The sequence below is a fragment of the Conger conger genome, chromosome 5 (genome assembly GCF_963514075.1).
Source record: "Conger conger chromosome 5, fConCon1.1, whole genome shotgun sequence".
Lineage (NCBI taxonomy): Eukaryota > Metazoa > Chordata > Actinopteri > Anguilliformes > Congridae > Conger > Conger conger.
In genome coordinates this window covers 50,154,191-50,177,546 of record NC_083764.1, presented here as the reverse complement: position 1 = coordinate 50,177,546, position 23,356 = coordinate 50,154,191, and the positions used below count along the sequence as shown (strand labels likewise).

The 23,356-nt window shown below is 40.1% G+C and overlaps 1 protein-coding gene across 1 annotated transcript in view; it reads right to left on the bottom strand.

Annotated features, from left to right (window-relative positions):
* Positions 1–785: 785 nt before the first annotated feature.
* The window catches only part of plppr5a (phospholipid phosphatase related 5a), a 36,966-nt gene continuing 14,395 nt past the window's right edge, over positions 786–23,356 (bottom strand). Inside the window, exons 2-6 of the mRNA XM_061243277.1 lie at positions 20,660–20,792; positions 17,074–17,324; positions 11,206–11,382; positions 4,844–4,978; positions 786–1,456 (exon numbers count right to left, since the gene is read on the bottom strand). Of these exons, the coding sequence (XP_061099261.1) occupies positions 1,427–1,456; positions 4,844–4,978; positions 11,206–11,382; positions 17,074–17,324; positions 20,660–20,792 (726 nt within the window). The 3' untranslated portion in view covers positions 786–1,426. The remainder of the gene's footprint in view (positions 1,457–4,843; positions 4,979–11,205; positions 11,383–17,073; positions 17,325–20,659; positions 20,793–23,356) is intronic.

Sequence of the window (23,356 nt, the reverse complement as noted above, 5' to 3'; positions counted from 1 at the left end):
AAGCACTGATTAAGTTAATTCATCTCGCCTGGTTTCTTGTCTAAACTGGTTTCAGAGGTTTGAGCTGAAAAGACCCAGCAGTCAATGTGGCTTTCCAGGACCATGGTTATTTCCCAAGAGAAATCCAAAATGAGTTGAGCAAGGGAGCTTAGCATTCAGGATGTCACAGCCTTAACCCTCCTATTAAGTTTTACCAGTTAACCTTTGTTCCATTGATACTGTGTGATTTTTCTAATTTGGTGGGACTAAATAGTAAAAATGCAATAGATATAATGCTATGCAAAGGCCTGTACCAACCAATTCACAAATCTCAGAGTTCTGTCTGAATGATTCTGGGGACATATTCCCATACATGTGCTTACTATTCCTTAGGCTCTAAAATGAGATGTTTCTCACAGATGTTTCCGATTCGCAATTTGGAAGACAATACAAAGGTGACACACAAAACGTCGACATTTTTCTATTACAATATCTTTGTGTTTATTTCAGCTGTTGGGCTCAATTTGACTCCAAATGTAAAAGCGGTCATAAAATCTCTACATAATAGCTGGGTTAAATGGCTTCCTGGACCAATCAGCCTCTTCTCATCCAACCACTTTTCCAGAGTGAACAAGAGTGAATAAGGGTCTCCACACAGGCAGTGCTTTAATCTACTGGCAATCCAAAAAACACCACATCCCCTCCACTGGCATATCAATAACGCATTTATGTATAATGATGACTTACCCTCTAGAGCGCTCCTCACAGAATTTCAGTCAATTCATTAAAAGCTACTGGTGGGAATGTCCGAGCAAACCATCATTTTATGTAGAAATCAAAAATATAAAACAGAAAAACATCTCCAGAATGCCATTTACAGAATAAATAAAATGGAGCGTGCATTCTTCCTGGTTGAGTTCTAAACTAAATAAGACAGTGATTTTCATATTTTTACCTCTTCATTTTCATAAATTCTACAGCACATTGGTATAAATAAGTGCATATAAAAATAAAATAACACGTAAACACCCATGGTGAAATGCATGAACTTCAACAAAAAGTAAAACTTTGGAAAGACTTCACAATGTTTCTTTGCCGGTGCAGTCAACTACATTTAAATCCACTTATTTTGCCCACGAAACACAATGTGCAGGGATAAGCCATGAGAAGGTGTTTTTTTTAGTTTAGTTTAGTTTTTTTTTGTATAAAAATAGGGTCTTTGTGGGTATCCCAGTCTTGGACATGATCCATGTAATAAATGGGGGAAGAAGCAGGTGCTGTCACGGCGATGCATCATATTTCCTGCACAGAGGACGTGTAACACTGATGTGGTCAGATATACTGTACTGCAATGAAAATGTCAAACGACGGGATTAGCGCTGCACTCCAACTACGGGGACCGGACGGAGGAGAGCGATGGCGTCCGCAGTGCCGGGGCTTATCGCTGTCATGTGACCTCGGCGAAGGTGATGGGAGTCTGAGGAGAGGAGGGAGGGCGGGTCAGTGTCCTTCTTTTAATGCACAAACACACTTTCCTGGGTTCAGCAATCATGAAAAATATAAGAGTTAAGTCAAAGTTAAAGGTAGAATAGGTCATTTCAACTGTTAACGGTCAAGAGAGGAATTGCAACGAACACCCTCAAACCACAACACTGTTTATCCCTCCCCCTTCTCTGTGAACGCGCCGTCGGTGAACCCACACAATTGGCTGTGGCAATTGTGTCCAATCTCAAACCAATTAGCTTGAATTATTGTACAGCTTTTTTGCTTTAATACAGAGTGTGGGTCCGTCAACTGTATATTTTGAAACCCGAATTTAAGGACTAAGAACACAGGTAGATGGTGAGTCAACACATCAGTGAGCCCTTTTCAATGATATGAAGGGATTTAAAATGGTCTTGTAACAATGTTTTAGCACAAACATCTTACCTATTGTACCATTAAGGACAAATATTGCCTGAATCCTTGCTTTAGCTCTGTTCATTAACATGAACAACACTGCTAAGCTATGGGTCCTTATACAGTACGTGTGCCTTTAAGGAGGAGACCTAGCACCACAAGATTAATGATTCAGCCTTGAAATGACGTATAACAGCAATAGAGGCAGCCATGCATTACAGGAATGTCTTTCCAGCATGCTTATTGCCATATAACCCTTATCAGATCTCCTCATAAGAAAAAACAAATTCGCTCTCCCAAATCATTTGTCAAATCAATATGGGTGCCCTTCGAAAAACGTGAATTGTGTTGGGGAGGCAGTGGCAGAGGCAGGTTGACTTCAGGTTCCCAAAATGTCGGCCTGCATTCAATCAACATCTGTACATGACTGTATTCAATCAATATTTGTCATTGACAAGCACACAATTAAATTAATATGTCAAGACACTGTCTAGAGAGAAAAGCAGTCTATCACAGGGTGGTTTCCCTTAAATTAATAGATACCCCTATAATGGATACCCCTATATGACCCGGATCAATCCAAATTTTAAAATTCCAGGGCAAAATGTTTTTTTTTAACCCAAATTGAATATGGTTTTATTATAAATCAAGGCTCTTTTATCTTAAGACACTGACACAAGTCCATCCAATTACGTATAAATCTATGAATTGTATTGGTGGCATGGGATTTTTGACATAAAAGATATAGCATATGGAAATCCAATCGGGCATTATGGGAAAACACTGCATGTCTTATAGCCTTCAAAGCACAACTTGTACTTCTTTGAGGAAAGACTGAAATAGCTGAAATGAAGAGCTGAAAACTAATATAAATTGTACAGTGAAATTACACTGACATAATTACCTGAATTGCTAATTATTTCAGGTTTTACATTGGTTTTCCAGTAAAATGTTATTGAAGTATAAGCACTCCGCTGCTAAAAAAGCCTACTCTGGATCCCTCCATCATCCAGAACTACCGCCCGGTATATCTTCTTACTTTTCTTTCTAAAAACATAGAACGAGCTGCTTCTACTCAACTTTCTTCTTTCTTTTCTAACAACAACCTGCTAGACCCCCATCAGTCTGGCTTCAGATCGGGCCACTTGACAGAGACCGCGCTCCTCTCCGTCAGTGAGTCGCTCCGAGCAGCCTCCCTCTCCTCTGTCCTCATTCTTCTAGATCTCTCTGCTGCCTTCGACACTGTGGATCACTCCATCCTGTCAGCAACGGGCATCTGTGGCACAGCCCTGGACTGGATTGAGTCCTACCTCTCTGGTCGCTCCTTCCAGGTTGCCTGGGCTGGTATGGTATCGACACCTCGGCCCCTTGCCATAGGAGTTCCCCAGGGCTCAGTCCTAGACCCGCTTCTTTTTTCTCTTTACACTTGTTCCCTTGGCCCTGTGATCACTGCACATGGGCTATCCTACCACTGCTATGCGGATGATACCCAACTCTTCATCTCGTTCCCACTATCTGATAAACAGGTTTCTGCCCGTATCTCTGCTTGCCTGAGTGACATAAAGAGCTGGATGGACAACCACCATCTAAAGCTCAACCCAGGTAAGACTGAAATGATATTCATCCCTGCTAATACCTCTCCCCATCTGGATCTCTCCATTTCCCTCGGGGATACCACACTCACGCCATCACCCAGTGCAAGGAACCTCGGAGTGGTGATGGACAGCAGACTGTCCCTTTCCGAGAACATTGTGGCGGTGACCCGGTCATGCAGGTTCTTCCTACACAACATATGGAGAATCCGCCCCTTTCTCACCCCCTACTCGACCCAGCTCCTGGTCCAAGCAATGGTCCTGTCCCGCCTGGACTACTGCAATTCCCTCTTGGCTGGCCTCCCAGCGTCCGCCATCAGACCCCTCCAACTTATCCTGAATGCAGCAGCTCGTCTGGTCTTCAACCTTCCCAAATACTCACACGTCACCCCCCTGCTTACTTCCCTCCACTGGCTGCCTGTCATGGCTCGCATCAAATTCAAATAATTGGTGCTAGCCTTCCAAGCAGTTAAGGGGTCTTCCCCAGCTTACCTACAAAAAATCATCAGACCCTACACCCCTGCCAGACCTCTTCGTTCAGCCTCCACAGGTCGCTTGGCACCTCCCCCTCTCCGAACCTCCACCTCACGCTCACGACTACTGTCTGTTCTGGCTCCACGGTGGTGGAACGAACTCCCTGTTGAGGTCAGAACTGAAGAATCTCTCCCCACCTTCAAGCGCAAACTGAAGACGCACCTCTTCAAGCAGCACCTCTCCCCATCCCTCCCTACCTCCCTGTGAACCTTAATTGTTGTCTTTGTGATTTACGTAGTGTTTGGGTATTTTTAGTTGGCTAGGTAAGCAGTATTTGGATAGTTAAGTTTGGTCACTTTTGCTTTGTTGTCTGGATAAGAGCGTCTGCCAAATGCCAATAATGTAATGTAATGTAATGTAATGTAAGTATAACTGTCCGACTCACACTGGGGATATGTGACTGTGGTGCACAACACATTATGTTGAAAATTTCAACATAAGCTGCTGGACATGTGTTTGTTGTGCTTGCTCTTGCTACAACATACAAATGTAATTGTCATCAAACATCAAACACCTTTAAAACCTGACCACACATACACATACCATGCAGTTTATAAGTAATGCGGCCTGTAGCGTAGTGGTTAAGGTAAATGACTGGGACACGTAAGGTTGGTGGTTCTAATCCTGGTGTAGCCACAATAAGCCGTTAGGCCCTTGAGCAAGGCCCTTAACCCTGCATTGCTCCAGGGGAGGATTGTCTCCTGCTTAGTCTAATCAACTGTACTTCGCTCTGGATAAGAGCGTCGACCAAATGCCAATAATGTAATGTAATGTAATGTGAGGCAATACAGTGAAGCACAGTTCATGTGTATGAGAATCTAAGGAGCCACGGGCAGTACCTGGGTAGTTATGTACTTCTCCAGAGGGTTCTCCTCCCGAGGGTGGCCGATTATGGGCGAGCTGTCCAGGCTCTCCTCAGCAGGGATTTCACTGAGCAAGGGCTTCCCTTTGAACCTCTGCACCACACCCATCACCTTTCACGGCACAGAGACAAAAGAGGTGTGACAAACACATTTCGCAAGCTGTTAAACTGACACGAATCCTCAATGTACAAAATGCCACAAACCACTTCAAACCACTCTCACGGTCAGACCTGCCGTTTGGTAGTTCGGGCAGACGCTGATCACAATTCACCTGGATATTACAGAATGTTTACCTGGGGTGCCACAGGCCAGCCCCTGGGACTTGAACCCATGTCCCTGAACACCAGAACACAGGTCTAGACAGACTACATGACATGCTGTCTCAAACCCAGCACATCAGGCTTACGTAAACCTTTGTTGTGCGATGGCTCTTGCAGCTCTCAAATATGAGAAAGACTGATCTATAAGCAACATCACGGGTACCTCCTAGAGCTATTCTATCCATTTAAAGCCAGGCATAACAGAGGCCAATATTGCATAATCATGCTTCTCTTCAAGTCCATAGAAAACCAGAATGTTTCTTCTGAGACCTTTTTTGACATTTTGTTTTCCTCCCATTAGCTATAGAGCCTTGAGGAGTAACAGGGAATTGGGTAGACACATCATTATTTCACAGTGCACTCAATCCCTTTACCTGAATAACCTCTGTATGCTTAATGCCCTATTCAAATTCAACCTTCTGCCCCCAGCATTGTGAGCGGTTTTAAAATACGAGGCGCTGAAGGGATGATGCAATATGCATTCCCTGCATTCGACTCTCTATTTAAGACAGGAGCATACTTCCCATATCTATTGTCACTTGTTTTTCAGGCCCTTGTATTTTATAGCCTACCTTAATCTAGGGCTTTTTCATTTGTATTTGTCTCTGTATTGTAGTTCCTGAAGTTGTAGATGTCTTGGTATGATAGTTACACTGTTGGTGGTAACTTTTGTTGAATGACCTTGATTTGCAGCATTTTGTATGTTACTTTGGTGGGGATGCTTGTTTATGGTCCCTTAGACTGCTATCTGCTATAGATCTTATGGGTCATTTTCTGCCTGATAAATTTCATGTAACTCAGGCAAACATATAAACTGTGTCACTATACCTATTTAATTTGTATTCCTTGTGCAAAGCCTGAAATTAATATCAGATTACTAAATGTGGTGACTGTTGCAGAAAGCATATTTTAAGTTGTCTGAGCCAATGTCTTTTAGTGTTACTCCTTTCTAATTAAATATTTTATCTTTAAAGCAATTAAATGCCTTGATACAAACAGAAGAACTGACACTTCTCATTTGTGAAAAAAATATCCTGTGGAAAAACACTACATGGTCAGTGGCAAAATACAAATATAATATACAGATATTCTCAAAAGGAAAAGATGTGCAGGTCTGTTTACCCATTTATATTGAAAAAAAAACAGTAACATAGCAATAAAAAAGTAGCACACAGGTACTCATTCATTACTACAATTAACACGACTTCTGTAAAAGACTTGAACAAAAAAACATTGACTCAAAATGCAGAGAATGGCAAACGGATGGATGAAGGATGGGAGATATACCAAATGTAACAAGTGTTACGCAACATCTGTTAGCACTTAAATGGTAAACGGTTGGCATTTATATAGCGCCTTTATCCAAAGCGCTGTACAATTAATGCTTCTCATTCACCCATTCATAGACACACTCACACACCAACAGCGATTGGCTGCCACGCAAGGCGCCGACCAGCTCTTCAGGAGCATATGCTCAGGGACACTTTGATACAGCCCGGGCGGGGGAACGAACCGGCAACCCTCCAACTGCCAGACGACTGCTCTTACTGCCTGAGCCATGTCGCTTACACTTATACCAATAAGCAATCACATAAATAGAGTAAAATACTAAATCAGTATACATTTACAAAATACATAGGTGTGCAAATAGATAAGTCAGTGGTTTTGAGGCTTATGTCAATAACAGAAGAAGGCTTGTATAGTGACTGTGGTCGAGCAATGGAGAATCCAGGTTTGTTTATCACTGGTAATAACCATATACAATAACCGTTGACTGTTTAAGGAGATGTTTTTATTTCCCAGGGGCTTGTTTTTCTGGAACTTCGTCAAATTGCTTCAGACGATGCATATTTCACCAAAGTGTGTGCCTTTTATTGAGAAATATGCCACTGTGGGTTTGGATTTGTGGGAGTTTTTTTATTTAAGGAAAACAGAATCGGTAGCAGATCAGGCATTACAACTGGTGATGGGGAGGTGCAGGCTTACATCGATATGCTGTGGTAAAACAAAATAAACTAAGTATCTTGTCATGTCGAAAGGCACATGGAGATGCTTTTGATGTTTCAAACATATGTATTCAGTGGGTCCCATAATTATTGCCTCCCCTAATAAAAATGGAGAAGAAAAGCTGCAGATAATAAACAACATGGATAATTATGCTTTTTTATATTTTAGATATTGTTTCATATATTACACATTTTATATATTATATATTATATACTTTTTTATATTTTATGCTCAAACATATGAAAAAACCGTATACTTTCATTTCAATACATCAACTGTCATGTTTCAATGTTTCTGATTTAGTAATCACATTTTTTCTAGAAAACCACAGGTGCTAAAATTATTAGCACCCTTAACAATGATTGGAAGTAGAATCAAAGTTAAGTTGGCAATACAAATGTACTTAATTCAGTTCATCTCTAAGGAACTATATTGAATATCATATCATTCCAACAAACAATGAAAAATGTAATAAGCATGCGAAATCCCTTTGTGAACCATCAACATGGGAAAAGCCAAATAACACAGAAGGCACAGATGGTATTTCACCATCAGGTAAATGGTAATTGCAAGATATTCACAAAGAGAACATTGTATAGTACTTGCGGTGTTCAAATTAAAAGAACACTATGCAATTTTAATAAAACACGGATATTTATCAAGGGTGCCAATAATTCTGAAGCCCATTGTTTGTATATGCGTGTGATCTTTCTTACAGAAGTGGCAGTGGTATAAGCACTTAATAATACATACAATACAACCACCCTATGAACTGTGACAGATGTTTAAGATTTTATCACTGACATCATTTCAGTATTATTTTTTTATTTTTTTAATATATTTTTTTTAAACAGCGGAAGAGGACTGAATATAAGAGCTGGGTTACAACACCCAATGTTTAAATATACTGTAAATCACTCTCACTCAGTCATCCTATATGGCAGATGGAAACTCACAGCACAACCTTTGGGCATTCTGACAACTTTTTAAATACTGGACACAGTCTGTTGCACAATATTTGGCATACATGACACATACGTACAAACACACACACACCCTATGCAGTACTGTACCCTTACATTCCAGTTTATTATATTTTTTCTTAACTGCTAGTGACGTTGGTGCCCCGTTCGGATGCGGTCGGGATTGATGTCCAACACACATTCTTTTCCCCATTTCCTTCCCTGTCCATTATCTGAGTCAGGAGATGATTGCAGCCTTATCTCGCATGTGTTCCACAGACATATGCATGTACATGAATAATGCATTGTTTGACGCAGTCAATGTTAAATACATGCTGCCCTACAGTTACAGATGTCAAACCAGTTCATGTATTGCATTTTCTCTATTCCTCCCCCTTCTTTTTTCTTTTCTCTTTTTTCCCTACACTTGAAACTGGGTTACATAAAGTGTCATAATAATTAATCGTGTAAACACTGACTAAGAGGAACTGCGAAGACACGATGAGGTTGCGTCCAGCTAAAGGTATGGAAGCGTAACAAAAGACGATTAATGATCAGACTGACTCCGGGAAAATGTTTCTGACCTAATTAATTAATGGTGTAACTAATTACTGTGCCCCTTGATGTGGCGGTCTCCCGGTCCATTTGGCGGCAAAGAGGCCCTGGGGTCCCGCACATGCCTTTCTGAGCCAGATCAAGCACAGGGATACACAGTTACTGGGTCAACAAGATGCTAATCTCCCTTCCTCTTCAGTGAAAGAAAAGTATAAAAAAATACTGCGAGTATTCATCATCTACCATGGCCCTAAGCTCACAGCTTATAGGAGGCTGAAAGGAAAATTATCACATTGGTTGTTTTAAAGTCACTGATTGGCTGTGCAAGGCTGTTTATATATCATTTGTGTATTACAATTTTTTTTTTTACAATCGCTAACAAGCATTTTTCAACACTTCAACATGCAGTTTGCCCAAAACGCACTACCAAAACACTGCAAACATGACTCAAAATAAAATCATTCTACAGCACTATTTTTCTTCCAACAACAATACTTTGTCAATCATAGCACAATGATCTGAAAAACACTAAGAACGAGTGGCATTACAGTTGACACACTTTTATTTCTTCTGTCAGTCTTTGATGTACTGACTAATGTCGTGCTCTTTAGTTTTTCTTTTGTTTTTGTCATTTTGTTAAAGGATTACTTTGTTCTTTGATTTTTTACAAGCTTTCCATTACAAAGCAGAATGGCACACCTTTATTGTGTGGGATGTGCCACAGTATATGCAGCAGGGATGACAGAAATGCTGCAGTCCAGGTTTTATTGGCATACTCTAATCCAGTAAAATTGATGTTTCCAGTGAAAAGGAGAAGTCTATTTTATTTGGTCACGTTCTCTTCAACATCACACCTTATGCCCTCTCTTGCTAAACACTGGGGAAAGAACCTCATGCCTGATCCATCCCCGGCAATCTTCAACTGATATATCCAGCTGTTCGGCCCCCGTTCCCTGTTGGAATAGCACCCTGCATTCATTAGTTATGTTATTGTCATGTCACGTATTATGTTAGTCTAGTCTCACCATGTTTTTATGTTTTATTTCTTGTTACGTCTCATAGTCTTGCCATGTCATGTTATATAGTTTATTGTCATAATTTCGCAAACTTGTTATGTCATGATTTATGTTTGTTTCATGTTATGTGATTCTGTTCATTGTTTAGCATACACTTTTTCGTGTCTTTCTGCAAACCTTGCATTCCTGCTTTCTCTCTCTCCCTTTCTGTCACTCACACCCTAATTGTTTCAATTTCCCTTGTCTTCTTACTAATCTACTAACTTTAGATCAGGATTGGGTAATACTGACATTCTAACCATGTGTTCATGTTACCTTACGTTTCTTGTGCATGTCATTTACTAACGCTAGGGCAGGATACGTTTATTACTAATGATTACTAATTACCTTGTTAACTTGTCAATCCTCCACACTTGATTTCCTTTCTCATGCTGCTCTCAAGCTAATTGTCTACCTGTTACGATCCAAGCCTGTTTATTGACCAAAGATTATTGACTTCTGTTTTGTTGACCATTGCCTGCCTGTACCACGACTTTGCCTGCTGTCTTTGTGCTTTTGCCCCGCGGAGCAGACTTCGGTCTTGACTCTTGTGCCGTCATCGACCCTGAGCCTGCCTCTTGCCCGCCTGTACTTCTGACAGCTTTCCTGGCTCCCGGACTTTTTGCATGGTGTACCGATTACGAGACTGCCTTCTCCCTCGGTACTGTACTTTGGTTTTGGCTGGATTTTACGTGTATGAACATTGCTTGTTTTTTGACGTTTTTTTACGCTCACTGGACACTCCCTGAATAAAGCCCTGATGGGACTTTATTACACCCCTGTTTCTGATTTGTGCATTTTGGGTCCAACCCCCCACGCACCCGTCTCAGAGTTCCCCTTTTTATTGATGGTCCGGTCTCCAACTGAATCAGTATGTCTATAAAACCATTATAAAAACCTTTTGTAGGGTTTTGAGTGCATTTTAATATAATATTTTTGGCTTAGCAAATTTACATCTGCTTGAATTTTAGGCTGTATGTTTGGTTTTGAACACAAGTGTATAAGTTTTGAAATGGAGTGTGCAAACATTTGCAAATTGGGCACATTTGCACAGTGTTTTTGGAGGTTGAGTGTGAGCGAGAAATATATCCCAAGATTTTCGGAAAATTGAATGCATTTTTTGTCAAAACAATGAGCGCTGTTGTCCTCACTGTCTGAGCTTTCAAAACATAACTTCATCAAACTTTATCATTATCAAAAAATGCTTCTTAGCTTTTGTAAAAAAAACTGTTGTGCAGTTAAAGTACCATTCATTCACCAAAAGCAATTAACACAAAGAGGTCAAAGGATATGATAAACATTTCCATTTTCCAGAACTTGTTACTGTCTGTGTAGGTGAATGAATCCAGTGAAGTGAATATCAAGATGTTTAAATGGACAAAATGGTGTCTACATTATGACTTTGTTGATAGATCTCTGAAGATGATCAAATTCCTTACCATGAATGTTGCTATAGCTCCTCCTATGATGAAGCCGGCGATGACATCAGACCAGTGGTTCCTGTACTCTACCACTCTGTTTATTCCAGTCAGGAAGGCTAGACACAGCAGGCCCAGAGACAGAGCGGGCTTAGCCAGCCTGGTGCCTTTGTTCTTCACAGTGCATGTGATGTACATCTACAGGACATAAAAACACACACACACAGACACAAGAGATTAGCACTGCTCTTTTAGCGCCATGCATTATCAAAAATGTGTGTGAGCACATTAGTGTGTGTGTGCCCTATGTACCTGCGCATGCGCATCTGTGTATGTTTGTCTATCTGTTCATTTGTGTGTTTGTATATGTGTAGGCGCACGCCTGTGTGCGTGTTCGTGAGAGGGGCACTGCAACCTTTCAGAATGGCTCACTGTGTCATTGTTTGTCCCAACTCCCCCAACCATCTGTGCCTGTACTGTGAGGACAACCACAAGGCCAGCTGGGATAGAGCACCCATCTTCCCTTCATGTTGAAGAACTTTCTGAAGCCTTTCATGTTTTAGAAAATAGTTTCGACAAAGGCTTGGACAGAACAAGCAACACAAAACATGACCTCCATCAAGGTACTCCTTCATTTATCAGGTCCATGGTCCTCAATGACCAATACCAAGTTCTCCAACTGTGCCCAGTATAATAAGTATTTTTGTTACCATGATTAAACACAATAACACAATCATTCAAAATAAACACAATAGCAAATTATTCATATAACTGCCTTCAATTTGGGACTATTAAAAATGTATGAAAATAATACAAAAAATTATTCACCACAATATGTCTTCACTAGAGTGTGATGAAATGAAAACAATAAAATAAAATGTAAAGGGGAAAAATATCAAAACCTAAATTTTAAAGAGTCCAACTACTCTTGTAGAGTGCAGGGGATTGCAATCTACAACTGAAATAAAAATTAAAAAATAAAAAGCAGTGCTATGAGCAAGGCAGACTGACTTCAGCAGGCTGTAAAAGCTTTTGAAGGCAGAGCTGTCTCATGTCTTATGCCTCAGTAATGCTGCCTTTAGTTTCCTACTCTCATTCATTGAACCAGGCCCTGTACTTTTTCATCTTTCCATCTGAAGAGAAGTGTCACATTATCTCACAACAAAGAATCAAACCCTTAAAAGTGTCAGAGTAGGGTACACACAAACATTTGCCTTACTTTCACATTCTGTACTCGGATGAAACACACTGCATAAAAGAAGTAGGCATAAGTGATATTTTACATTATAATAACCTTGGAAGTCCTACAACAAAGATTATCCATTACAGCCTCTTACACCAGTACCAGCACACATGAATGTGTTATGTTGACGTTTAATGTTCAACTGTACTACATGCAAGGTTCCAGCTGTCACACATCCACAGCGCATAATGTACATGTCATGAACATAAGAATCTATATATTCAAGGCTGCAATGCTAGCCTAGCAATAATTACTCAAATATATCACCTTATTATTCTTCTTCATCTGTCCCCTCAAGGTATCTGTATGTGACACCAATAAGTTTAAAATGTTATTTATGCATCAAAGTGTCAAATGCAAAAGGCATTTGGGAATATACTACTTTTTCTATCAATTCCCCAGTCTGAACATGAAAAGAATACATTTCACAGAGCATGTGCTTGTCTTGTAAGTTGCTTCACTCTGCACCCTTCCAAGTCCTAAAATATTACCATATAGAACAAACACTAACAGTTATAATAATACCACAACATATGAAGGCGCTCTCTATATCCTTTAGATTTCAGGTACTTTGCTTCCCTATTTACATCTGTCTCTATCATGCAACTAGACAGAAAGTCAGTGGAGGATTTTCATGATTAAGATGAATTAATTAGCTCAGACCTTAGTGGAAGATATACCTAGATTCCATCAACCTGGTTCTGCATAGACTGCAGTGTTTAAATCATACTTTGCAAAGTGCACTCTGTGGCTGTTGATTTAAATAGTTCAGGGGCATTAAAAGCTCACTGAAATATTTATGACTTTTGCCTTGTTGCAGATGAACAGTGTTGTCTCTCACCGTGAACTGGTTAAAAGAATGCACTCAGTGTGAAGTGGGAACAGGCACTTAGTTGCCGGGGTGTGTCAAACATGTCACCTCCCCTTTAACACCCTGTTCCTCACCTTCAGTAGGGCATGATATTTTTCACTAAATTGTACCTCAAGGAGGAACCATCCAACATTTTATGAATTTATGATTAATTATTTATAAAGTCCGGGTGAGCAGGAGCCATCCATTGTTGTGGAATGAGGTGACAAGAGAACAGAAAAGATGCACATTACCAAGACAAGGCAATGTAGCATTTCAATGTTTCTATGCGTTAAGTGGGGATGTTAAGCACTATGTGGGAATGGCCAGCTGTGCATTTTCTTCATGGGACAATAGTATTAAGGACAACGATTGGATCTTGCGTTGCAAGTCTCCTCAACTCACATAAACAGAGGCTGCTTTAACACATTTATAAATCCACAAATTTGTGGAGAAACCTCTCAATTTCTAAAGGTATTAAGAAAAATACCTTTCATTCAGGTTAAATACAAACACCAATACCTTGTCATGTATTAATGTATTAATGGTACCATGCCAAAAGTAGTTGAACAATAGTTAAGGAATGCAAAGTAGCTCCCTTCCTCCATCTTGCCATTTTCTCCTTTGGTCAACATCAGGGAACCCCCGACTCTTTGCGATGAGTGTCATGGGATCTTTACTGACTACAGCGAGTCAGGACCTTGGTTTAACATTTCATCTGAAAGAAGGCATATCCTACAGCACAGTCTCCCAGTCATTGATCTGGGGCATTGGGGTTTATTTGACCAGAGGGAAGATCCCCCTACCTGTCAACCAACACCCCTTCCAGCAGCAACTTAGTTTTCGCAGGAGGTCTGCCATCCAAGTACTAAGCATGCCCACACCAGCTTAGCTTCAGCCATTCAGCAGGAGCAGGGTGCGTGGTGGTAAAGCTGCTTCCCATGGCCTAGACGAGATGGCATCCATTAAAAATTATTATGATGGTGCCCAGTCAATATCAGTTTTCATATAATGGTTGACTTGTAACAGAAGAAAACAAAGATCTAAGGGGGGACTTCACTACTGCAGCAACCATCTGCATGCCCCCTGCTGCAGTACAGTTGGTAAAAACATGTTTATGAGAGAGGTCAGAGGAGAAGGGCCAGAGTTGTCAAAGCTGACGGGAAGGTGACAGTAATGCAAATAACCACACATTACAACAGTGGTATGCAGAAGAGCATCTCTGAACACATGTGTCAAACCACTAAGTGGATAGGTTACAGCAGCAGAAGACCAAAAAATTAAATAAAATAAGACTAAGAAATACTTAATAAAGTGCTCACTGAGTGTAATTTAATTTCTTTTCTGCACACAGCATAATTTTTCAGTAACACCATGGCGTTTTGCAACTAGGTTATCAAGTAGAGGTTTGATAACCACAAAACAATGACTGAATTACAGTGATGCCATTTTCAGAATTTGACAGCTGCGCTTTGTACAGTTAAGTGTCGTGCCTACACCATCATCACCCTTCACAAAACAGAACAACAGTGTATGGCAGCTATTGTTCTATTGAAGTGCTGCATCCAACATTCATTCCGCCCATTTTACTTTGACTGAAACACTTATTCTTCCAAAACATACAACACACTGTATTTTATTAATGTCTAAATTCTCCAAAGTGAATTATTGTGTAATTAATGAAGTCATGGTCGAAGGTCCTTATACTGTATAGAGTCCTACTATAGAGATCCTAATGTCCACCTACAGCTAATGTAAGGCAGATATGAAATTGACATCAGTAAGCATATATAACAAACATAATATAATATGGTTCACGTACAGATAGCTTGAAAATGTAATTCATACGTATAGTGATAGTATATCTCCGTAAGCTGAACTACAAGGGCAGAATTGTATATACAAGCCTTGATTGTTGTGCAGTCACAAAAAAAATGTCTTCTGACAGCCCTCTGACATAAAGCAGAAAATCTGATTTCTTCGGATTTTTTCACGCCAATTTTTCTGAGACATCATTATCAGTTTTTTGAAGCACCACATCAAACTATCATCTGCCCACAGGATTTTGAACAATGGCTTTGAATGAGAAGCAATTACTCCTAAGTACTGGATAATCTTGAAAGGCCTACATTCTCCAGCTGAAACTGGAAATAAGAGAAGACAAAATGAGGATTCTCTTCTTCACAGGGAATGTCTTTAGTTCTGCAGTCTCTAATGTCGCCTAACTGGTATTGAATCCACAAAGCATCAATATGCTCTTACGTTCTGCTTGTGATTCAAAAACAAAATCTGAGGAGCATGTTAATTAAAAATCCCACACCACTCAAATGCATTTGTTTGAAGAACAAATAGTGATAATGCTGTGGAATTGTAGTTCTGAACTTCATTGACTTTCCGCAACCGAATATCATCAGCTATTATTCATTCAACTCATCAGTGTCTGGCCTGTCGAGGGCATATCCGGCTAAAGCACCATGCTGGTATAGTATTTTGATGACCACAACGGTCTCAGATAGAATCCAGACTGTGGCAGTGCTGACTGTGACCAGTAGCCCCACAGAATGCCATGCTATCGCCAATTTCTCCACCCAATGATGGGGGGGTTCAGTTAGCACAATCAGTCGCACATCTCTCTGTGCAAGCGTGGCTGTGGGCTGCAGTGTCAAAAAAGAAGCAGTCAGGGGCACAACCATGTCTTCACTCTTCCAAACCGGCAGCAGGGATCACTGCATTAATGTGGCTGTGAATAGCCAATTGAACATTCCAAATTATGGAGGGAAGTAGTCTTGTCAGAATTGGGCAGACATGGTGATTGCACTTAGATGAAAAAAAAGGTTCGCGCAGGTACATCGAATCATACTGGAATCATACAAAATAGAAGGAAGAATCTGCACGAGACAAAATGGCTGGGACAAAGTTGAAATAATTACATTTTATTCCATAGTGCCCAAATTAAAAGTGCAGCTGTAAAAACATCAAACAAGAAAGAACTAGAAAGCAAATATTTCAGCTATTGCTTTCTTCAGTGCTGATAGCGTGGTGCTTCATATCATGAGAGAATAATGTACATTCCATCAAAACCAGGGAGCCACATTCAGAAGAGAATTCAACAAAATGAAAACTTTCCCTACTTCTCCATCATAACAATAAAGTGAATTTTCTTAATCGCAGCAAGCTTCGGCACAAAAGAGGACAGGACAAATCTACCTGTCAGTAATGCCAATTTGCCAGTGCAGGTTTTGACTGATTCTGCAATCAGTAGTAAATGCGCCAAGCAAACCAGAGGTTCCAAATTCCCCACTTGACATTTTCTGAGAAGGATAAAATAAATTCACTACCCGCATGTGAAGTATTAAAGTTACAATACAAGAAAAGTGTTTCTTAGGGCCTGTGTCCACAACGCTTCTTTCTACAAGCGGCAGCCGGTTTTTTCAGTTGTTTTCCACGGGAAGAGTGCGCATGCGGTCGCCTCGAAAGCGCTGCAGCTGGAGTCTTTTTTCACAGCGCTCTGCCTTTATCGTGCGGCTGCTTCAGCCGCTTCAACCTCAAAATAGTTCAACTTTTCAGAAAGACGCGGAGCTTGTCAATGTCACTTTTCACGATCCGGCCAATCACATCTTAGATGGGCCGGATTAAGCTTCTGGTATCATCAACATTCCACGTGTGAATCATATCAGGAGGTCATTCGACTATCCAACTCGGATTGTCGTGTTTTGGACCATGGAAAATATGACCGCTTAACAGAACAAATGCATCTCTGCCGGTTTGAATACGAGCAGCTAGCGTTTATACTTACAGCTATGTACAGCGCGGCGTAGAGGCTAAGAGCCGCCTCTTTGGATGGGAAGGATTTGCGGGCGCGTATGACGTCGTCCTCGTTTCCTGTGCACGCCTCCTGTTGGTTGATGAAGATGGCATTCGGCTGGCAGCCCAGGGCTGTGTAATTGGGCCGGCACACTGTGAGGAAGTGAGGAGCCAGGTTCCCCGTCACAACCTGACCAGCATTCACAAAGATGTCCGTGGCAAAAAGACCAAAGGCGTACACACCTACAGAAAAAAAGAGCACAATTCTGGCAACTCATACATTGTAGTTGTCTTGTTTCTTCAGAGGTGTTCATACCCTCAATAGCTGGTGGGGAAATAACATTGCTACACACAAAAATAACACATACGTAGTTATGAAAGTGGAAAATTAAAAACTCATTGGTGGTTAGGTATCTTTCAATTTATAGGATAAATCATATGCAGTACAAATACACAGAATCACATAGTTCCGTCTACTCATCATGTAGTAAAGATTCCCCAAAAAAGCTTTGTGATGAGTTAAATTCTAAACCAGCGGGGACTCAAATTTTTCCATGTGTTCCGCTGCATACCAGCTATGCTACGCTAACTGCTAAGTGCCTGACCTCATTGTGAAAGACTATGAGGTAGGCACTTAGAATTGTCGAAATATGTCATAGAGAGTTACTTAAATTCATCCTACTTCAAGGCATGAAATTATAATGAGTCACATAATGGGGCTTGGAGCCTGTGGGTCCAGAGCTCTAACAAAGTGTTGTTGGTGGCCATGCATTAAAACAAGCAGGAGTCATTAAATCATAGGAATCCCTATAGGAGCACCATCAGTGTCACATTGAGTCCACAAGCAAGCCCTGACGACTGGAGAGCAGTGATCTTTTATTCGCTGTTCTGCTTGAAGCTTTTTCCAGTCTTCCAATCAGGGGCCTCTGTTTTTAAGCACAGCTGTTCCACAAAGTCAGTTTAACTAGAAGCATCTGGCATTAAGCACCTTGGAGGATATAGTGTTGAGAGGGCCATGACGGCATCCATTATAGATGCAAAATGTCAAATTTGAGGCATGGCTTTTTTAAGAAAAAAGGGGCAAAGGGGAGTGAAGACAGATTTGTGGTGTGTGTTTTCATTCTTGGTTTTGATGAGGACATTTAAAGTAGTGCTTCTAATTTGCAAATTAATGTTCTGTGAATCTCTTTGAACATTATACTGATGATATGGAAGCGTTGAAAAAGTAAGGCACCTTAACTGCCGTTAATGCAAACTAAAACTGAAACATAGTAGTGGTTTCTTCATTACAAGAAACTGGGGAAACCTCGGTTCAATTAGGTTGATAAATTTAATGCGGCCACAGCGCTTCAAATAAACACTAAATGCCACCTCAGGTGGGAAGATCCTTCGTGCAACCACCTGGGAAGCGTTGATAGCTTTGAAGCTAAATATTTCAGCTACATCATAGTGGTGCACTGCAGGCAGAGTTTGTATCAATTACCCACTGGCATTACCACTCCCTTTACTGGCTCTTTTAAAACTGCGGTACTATATAAAATATAGCAACCTCATTGCCATAGTTCCACACACAGCATAACTGGTTTTTCCTTACATAAAGCCAAAAAATACATTCTGTGTGATATTATATCAGAAATGTTTAGTATTTGCTCTCCCACAAAGAAGGGGAAATTTGGGCTTTACGCTACTGCGAAGGTCAGCTGGAAAAAACATTGTTATATACTGTCACACCACTCAATATGTTAATATAGCAGTGTGCTTATTTGAGCTCCTTTGTTTATTTGGCTATAATGAAATTCTGGTGGTTCTAAAGTACAGCATGTTTCCTAAGTTTATTTCCTGAGTTCACCTGTACCCTTTGAGAAACCAATCAAGCAACAGTAAGAATGCTCAAAGAGTTTGATTCGATTTTCATATAGGCTATATTCCTCAGTTAGTGACTCATAGTTTTTTAAGCCGGAGCCATCTTCAACTTAAAGCAACTCCTTGGAAAACCACCCAAGATAAAGAAACAATGCATCAGGATGCTGTTTTTACAGCAGAAAATTACAACAGAAACATCAGTCATTATGCAAAAATGTGAAGATCCTAGGTCATGAAGTTGCAGGGGTATCACATGAGTAAAGCAGTCCCTCAGATTCAGGATCATTGAGTTTGAGCAGGGATATAAAGTCACAGAGTGCAGAGCTTTGTGCAAGGGAGGTATGTCCTGGGAGGAAAAGTTGTCCAGTCTATCATAGGAATGTTAGCATCCACGTAACAGCAGATTTATAACATTTTTTAAATTGATGATTCGAAACATAATTAGGTTCAGCTTGGGTCCTGCTCAATATTTACTGCCAAATCTTGGGTTGCGTATCACTATATAATTTATTTTAGATGAAATTCAATTCATATGGCTTTATTTCAATGAGATGACTTGATAGCTTGTGAGCTCTATAATCCCGTGTTTGTGTGAATTGGTGAACACAAACACAGATCACCAATTCAAATGTTTGTTGAATTGGTGGGCATTACAGCTGCTGCAGCACATATTTTGGCAGGAAATTAAACAACAAAGCAAGACAGCAGTTGGCCACACACTAATGCAGCCGAATAAAGCTGTTTGTCCTGTAAGTCCTATAAAAGTATCAATATCTCAAAAACTATTTACTGCACACACATGTTTGAATACTTAAATTAAAGAAGAGGTTTGTACCAATCAGTGAATTGAGACAGAACAAATTTAAGTCATTGCATGTACATACAGTGTACACAAAAGTTACATTAAAATACAAAATAATTACAAAACACCTCATGCTTTTATAGTTGAATATCTCAAATATCTCAAAGTCAAGGACCAACCCAGACCTACTTTGATAGCATGCCTATGACATTCTATCATAGTTTCTCCGAGTTAGCACATTTTTAGAATGAGAAACTCTTTAGTCTGCTGGACACCTGTCATGAAAAGGACACTGACATTACCTTATTTCTAGTAGTATGTGGATTTGCAAAGAAAGTGAGACTTAAGGGGTTAATAATCTGGCATCGCCAGATACTTTAGAAATATGAACGTGACAATAATTTGGGAAGTCGACGACTCAAACACAAGGGGGCAAAGTTGATAGGGTTAACATTATGTTATGTAATGTTATAAATTCTCCAGCTGTATAAATATGTAATAAATAAAAATGTGAGCTAAACCACTGTGTGCAAATACAGTAGGGTTAAGTTATACTATACAATTATACACACATTATTCATATATTATAGCCTTAAAATTATGTAATGACTCTGTTTATTATTGAGGGGGCTCTGGAGTTTCGCACATGAATGACCCACTGTGCCATCTGGTGTTTGCAGACTGCCTGCATCAGCTGCACATGAAGCATATTCCTCCACTGCAGTCCTTCCTCACTCAGACCACTGGATATGTGTAACTATCTGTTATGTTTGATTAAAGCAATGGGAGTCATAACTGTGTCTGTCCATCTATGTGAGTCATTAAACCTGCGAGTTTACCTCCACGGATAGCTATTAACAGGATTAAGAATACAACGATATTAAATAAAGACCGCTCGGTCACAGAGACCTACCCAAAAACCGGAAAGTCCTGCGAACCAGAGGGTTGAGGTAACAGCAGTCCCCCATCACGATGATCTTCTCGCGGTTATCCAGATCCTCAGAAACATACTGCAGCAGAAACAGCACAGACTCTGTGGCCGTGATCTAAGATTAAATAAACAAAAAGGGTACATTATGATCAGAAAACTGCTACAGATTTATACTCTACTGTAAATCTGCATCCCCCCTCCCCACACACAGACACACACAGTTTGGTACAAGAGAAAGTCTTATGTTTTGAGACCTAGAAATCTCAAATGTGCTTAAAGTGCAAGGCCTTGTGCCTCTAGCATTAGCAACATGCTGTTGAACCCTTGATGAATAATTGAATATAAAAAAATTACAAGTACGCAATCTGCTGATGCGTCCATGAGAAGAACCAAAAAAATGTTTCCTGAATTTAATGGGTAAAACGATCTCTCTGGAAAACCATGCAACTGAACTAGCACTGCAGCACACTGGTAGCACTTTGGTGGGAGTGCAGTATAAAGTCCCGGTTTGGGAAATGGGCCTGAAACTCAAAGGTTCTTAGCTGGGGTGCTGCTGTTGTACCCCTGAGCAAGACACTTAATCTGAATTGCTGCAGTAAATGTATCCAGCTGTGTATATGCAACTGTGTACTGTGTTTAAAAATGTCATCTGTGTAAATCGCTCTTGATAAGACCATCTGCTAAACGCGGAGAAGTAAATAAGCTGTGGAAGACCACCATGGTAAAGTCAGACCAGAATTCACTAAAATCTTAACTCCTTAACTCTGGATTACTCATGAATGTAATCCTTCCAAACGGTAATTGAAAGTAACTGAAAAGTAGAGGCCCCAGTCACTCGATTTAAACCAGGCAGAAATCCCACTGGAAAGTCAATAGTACTCAACACACCTACAGCTAATTAAGGATTACTTTCAAGGTATGTTTCTGAATCCAATTCTACTGACTAAATATTGTAAATTAGTAATTCCCCATTAACAATTTTAAATACAGTTCAACATACAGTGAAACGATTCTCTGTCATACAGACAGATTAGAAACTGCTATTTTGTAGGTGCAGCCTTAGTGATTTCCGTACTGTCATACCCTACTCAGGGGCTATGGGCTGGAAACTGCCAACAAGTGGAAATTGATTCTCCCTTTTGAACAGCCTTGAGATTGAGCTTCCGCCTTCCATCACACACACCAAGATGCAGACGTCTCCTGACGCACGATTGAGGTTGGCACAGCTGTCTGATTTTTAACAGCAGTGACATGAGTGCAGACCATTTCAGGTCACAAACTCGATAGGATATTTACTACAGGACTTAAATAGAGCCAAGGGGTCCTATGAGATGACAAAACCCATCAGCTGCTCTGACTGTTCACTCTGCCCTTTTGCTGTCTTTTGTATTTGGTTGGCTCCATAACCCCTTTGTGATTATTTTAAATCAGGATGAGGGGACAAATGGGAACTGACTTTATATCCAGAGGATCCAAGTTGTAAAGCTACTGCTATACATATCCTATTGCTGTAATCAACACATTACTATTGAAACTGTTTTCATGTGGTAACACAACCCCCTTAATCCATTTAAGCACAAACCACAAATATTTATATTAAGCATATGTAATGGCATTCAACTTAGATATATATAAGATAAGATAATATAGATTTTGTTCATGATTTTAAGACATTATCATTCTGATTGGTGTGATACAGTTACACCATACAGCTAACTGCCTAGCTATATCTTACAGAGAACAAGTTAAGTGTCAATAGTTGCTAAGATTAAATAGTTATGTTACTGGCAAATGATAAAAAGCTACATCGCTTTGCTATCAAAAAGGAAATGAATTCAGAGCATTTTGTCCAAGCATTTAATGCCTCCATTGCAATTACCATTTCAATTCACTAAAAGCATTCAACAAAAAGCCATCCTCACAATGCATTCAACTAGATAGCTGTCACCAGAGATTAATAACTCTGTCAATGTGTCCGCTTGGAGATCAACATATAAAAAAACCCTTCAAAAAAAAAAACATGTATTAAATACAAGGTGACTGTCAGGTAATTATGTTGTTATATTCTACCTCAGTATAGATTAGACAGCTGTGCTCTTGCCAGCTCAACAATGAGGTGAGCATCTCACTTAAGATGCATACTGAAGACAACCAACTGTGACACCTCTCCAAAGAAGGTGAAACAGCCAAAAACAAATAAGAGTCAAATATTTCAGATGACATGAAGAAAAATACTAACTGAAGAATGTGGGACTAAGAGAGGCTTTCAATTCTGTATTCATTTTTCATGGAGCTCCAATCCCCTTCAAAGTCTCCTCTAGACAAGTTTGTATTAAACATTTGTACTGTAGATTCACTGTGCAGAATTGACATATTTCTTTCAAGAAAAAGCCCATAAAATGCTTCATATTTTTCTTCTTCACAGGTAGTTATCACCAAATATTCATATCAAGTTATAGTTGTGCTAACCACACCTGCAGAAAGATCACCGCAGGAGAAGTACACTTGTGCACTCATTTAACCCACCCAATCCTGGGCAGGGCAAGGCCAATTATGTTCCAACACTTCAACATCTGCCAAGTGCTATATTAGACTTCATGAATATTCATGAAAACATAGCACATCCTTTGACATAGCACTGTCTTTTTTACATCTAATCATGATTATTCATATGGTGCA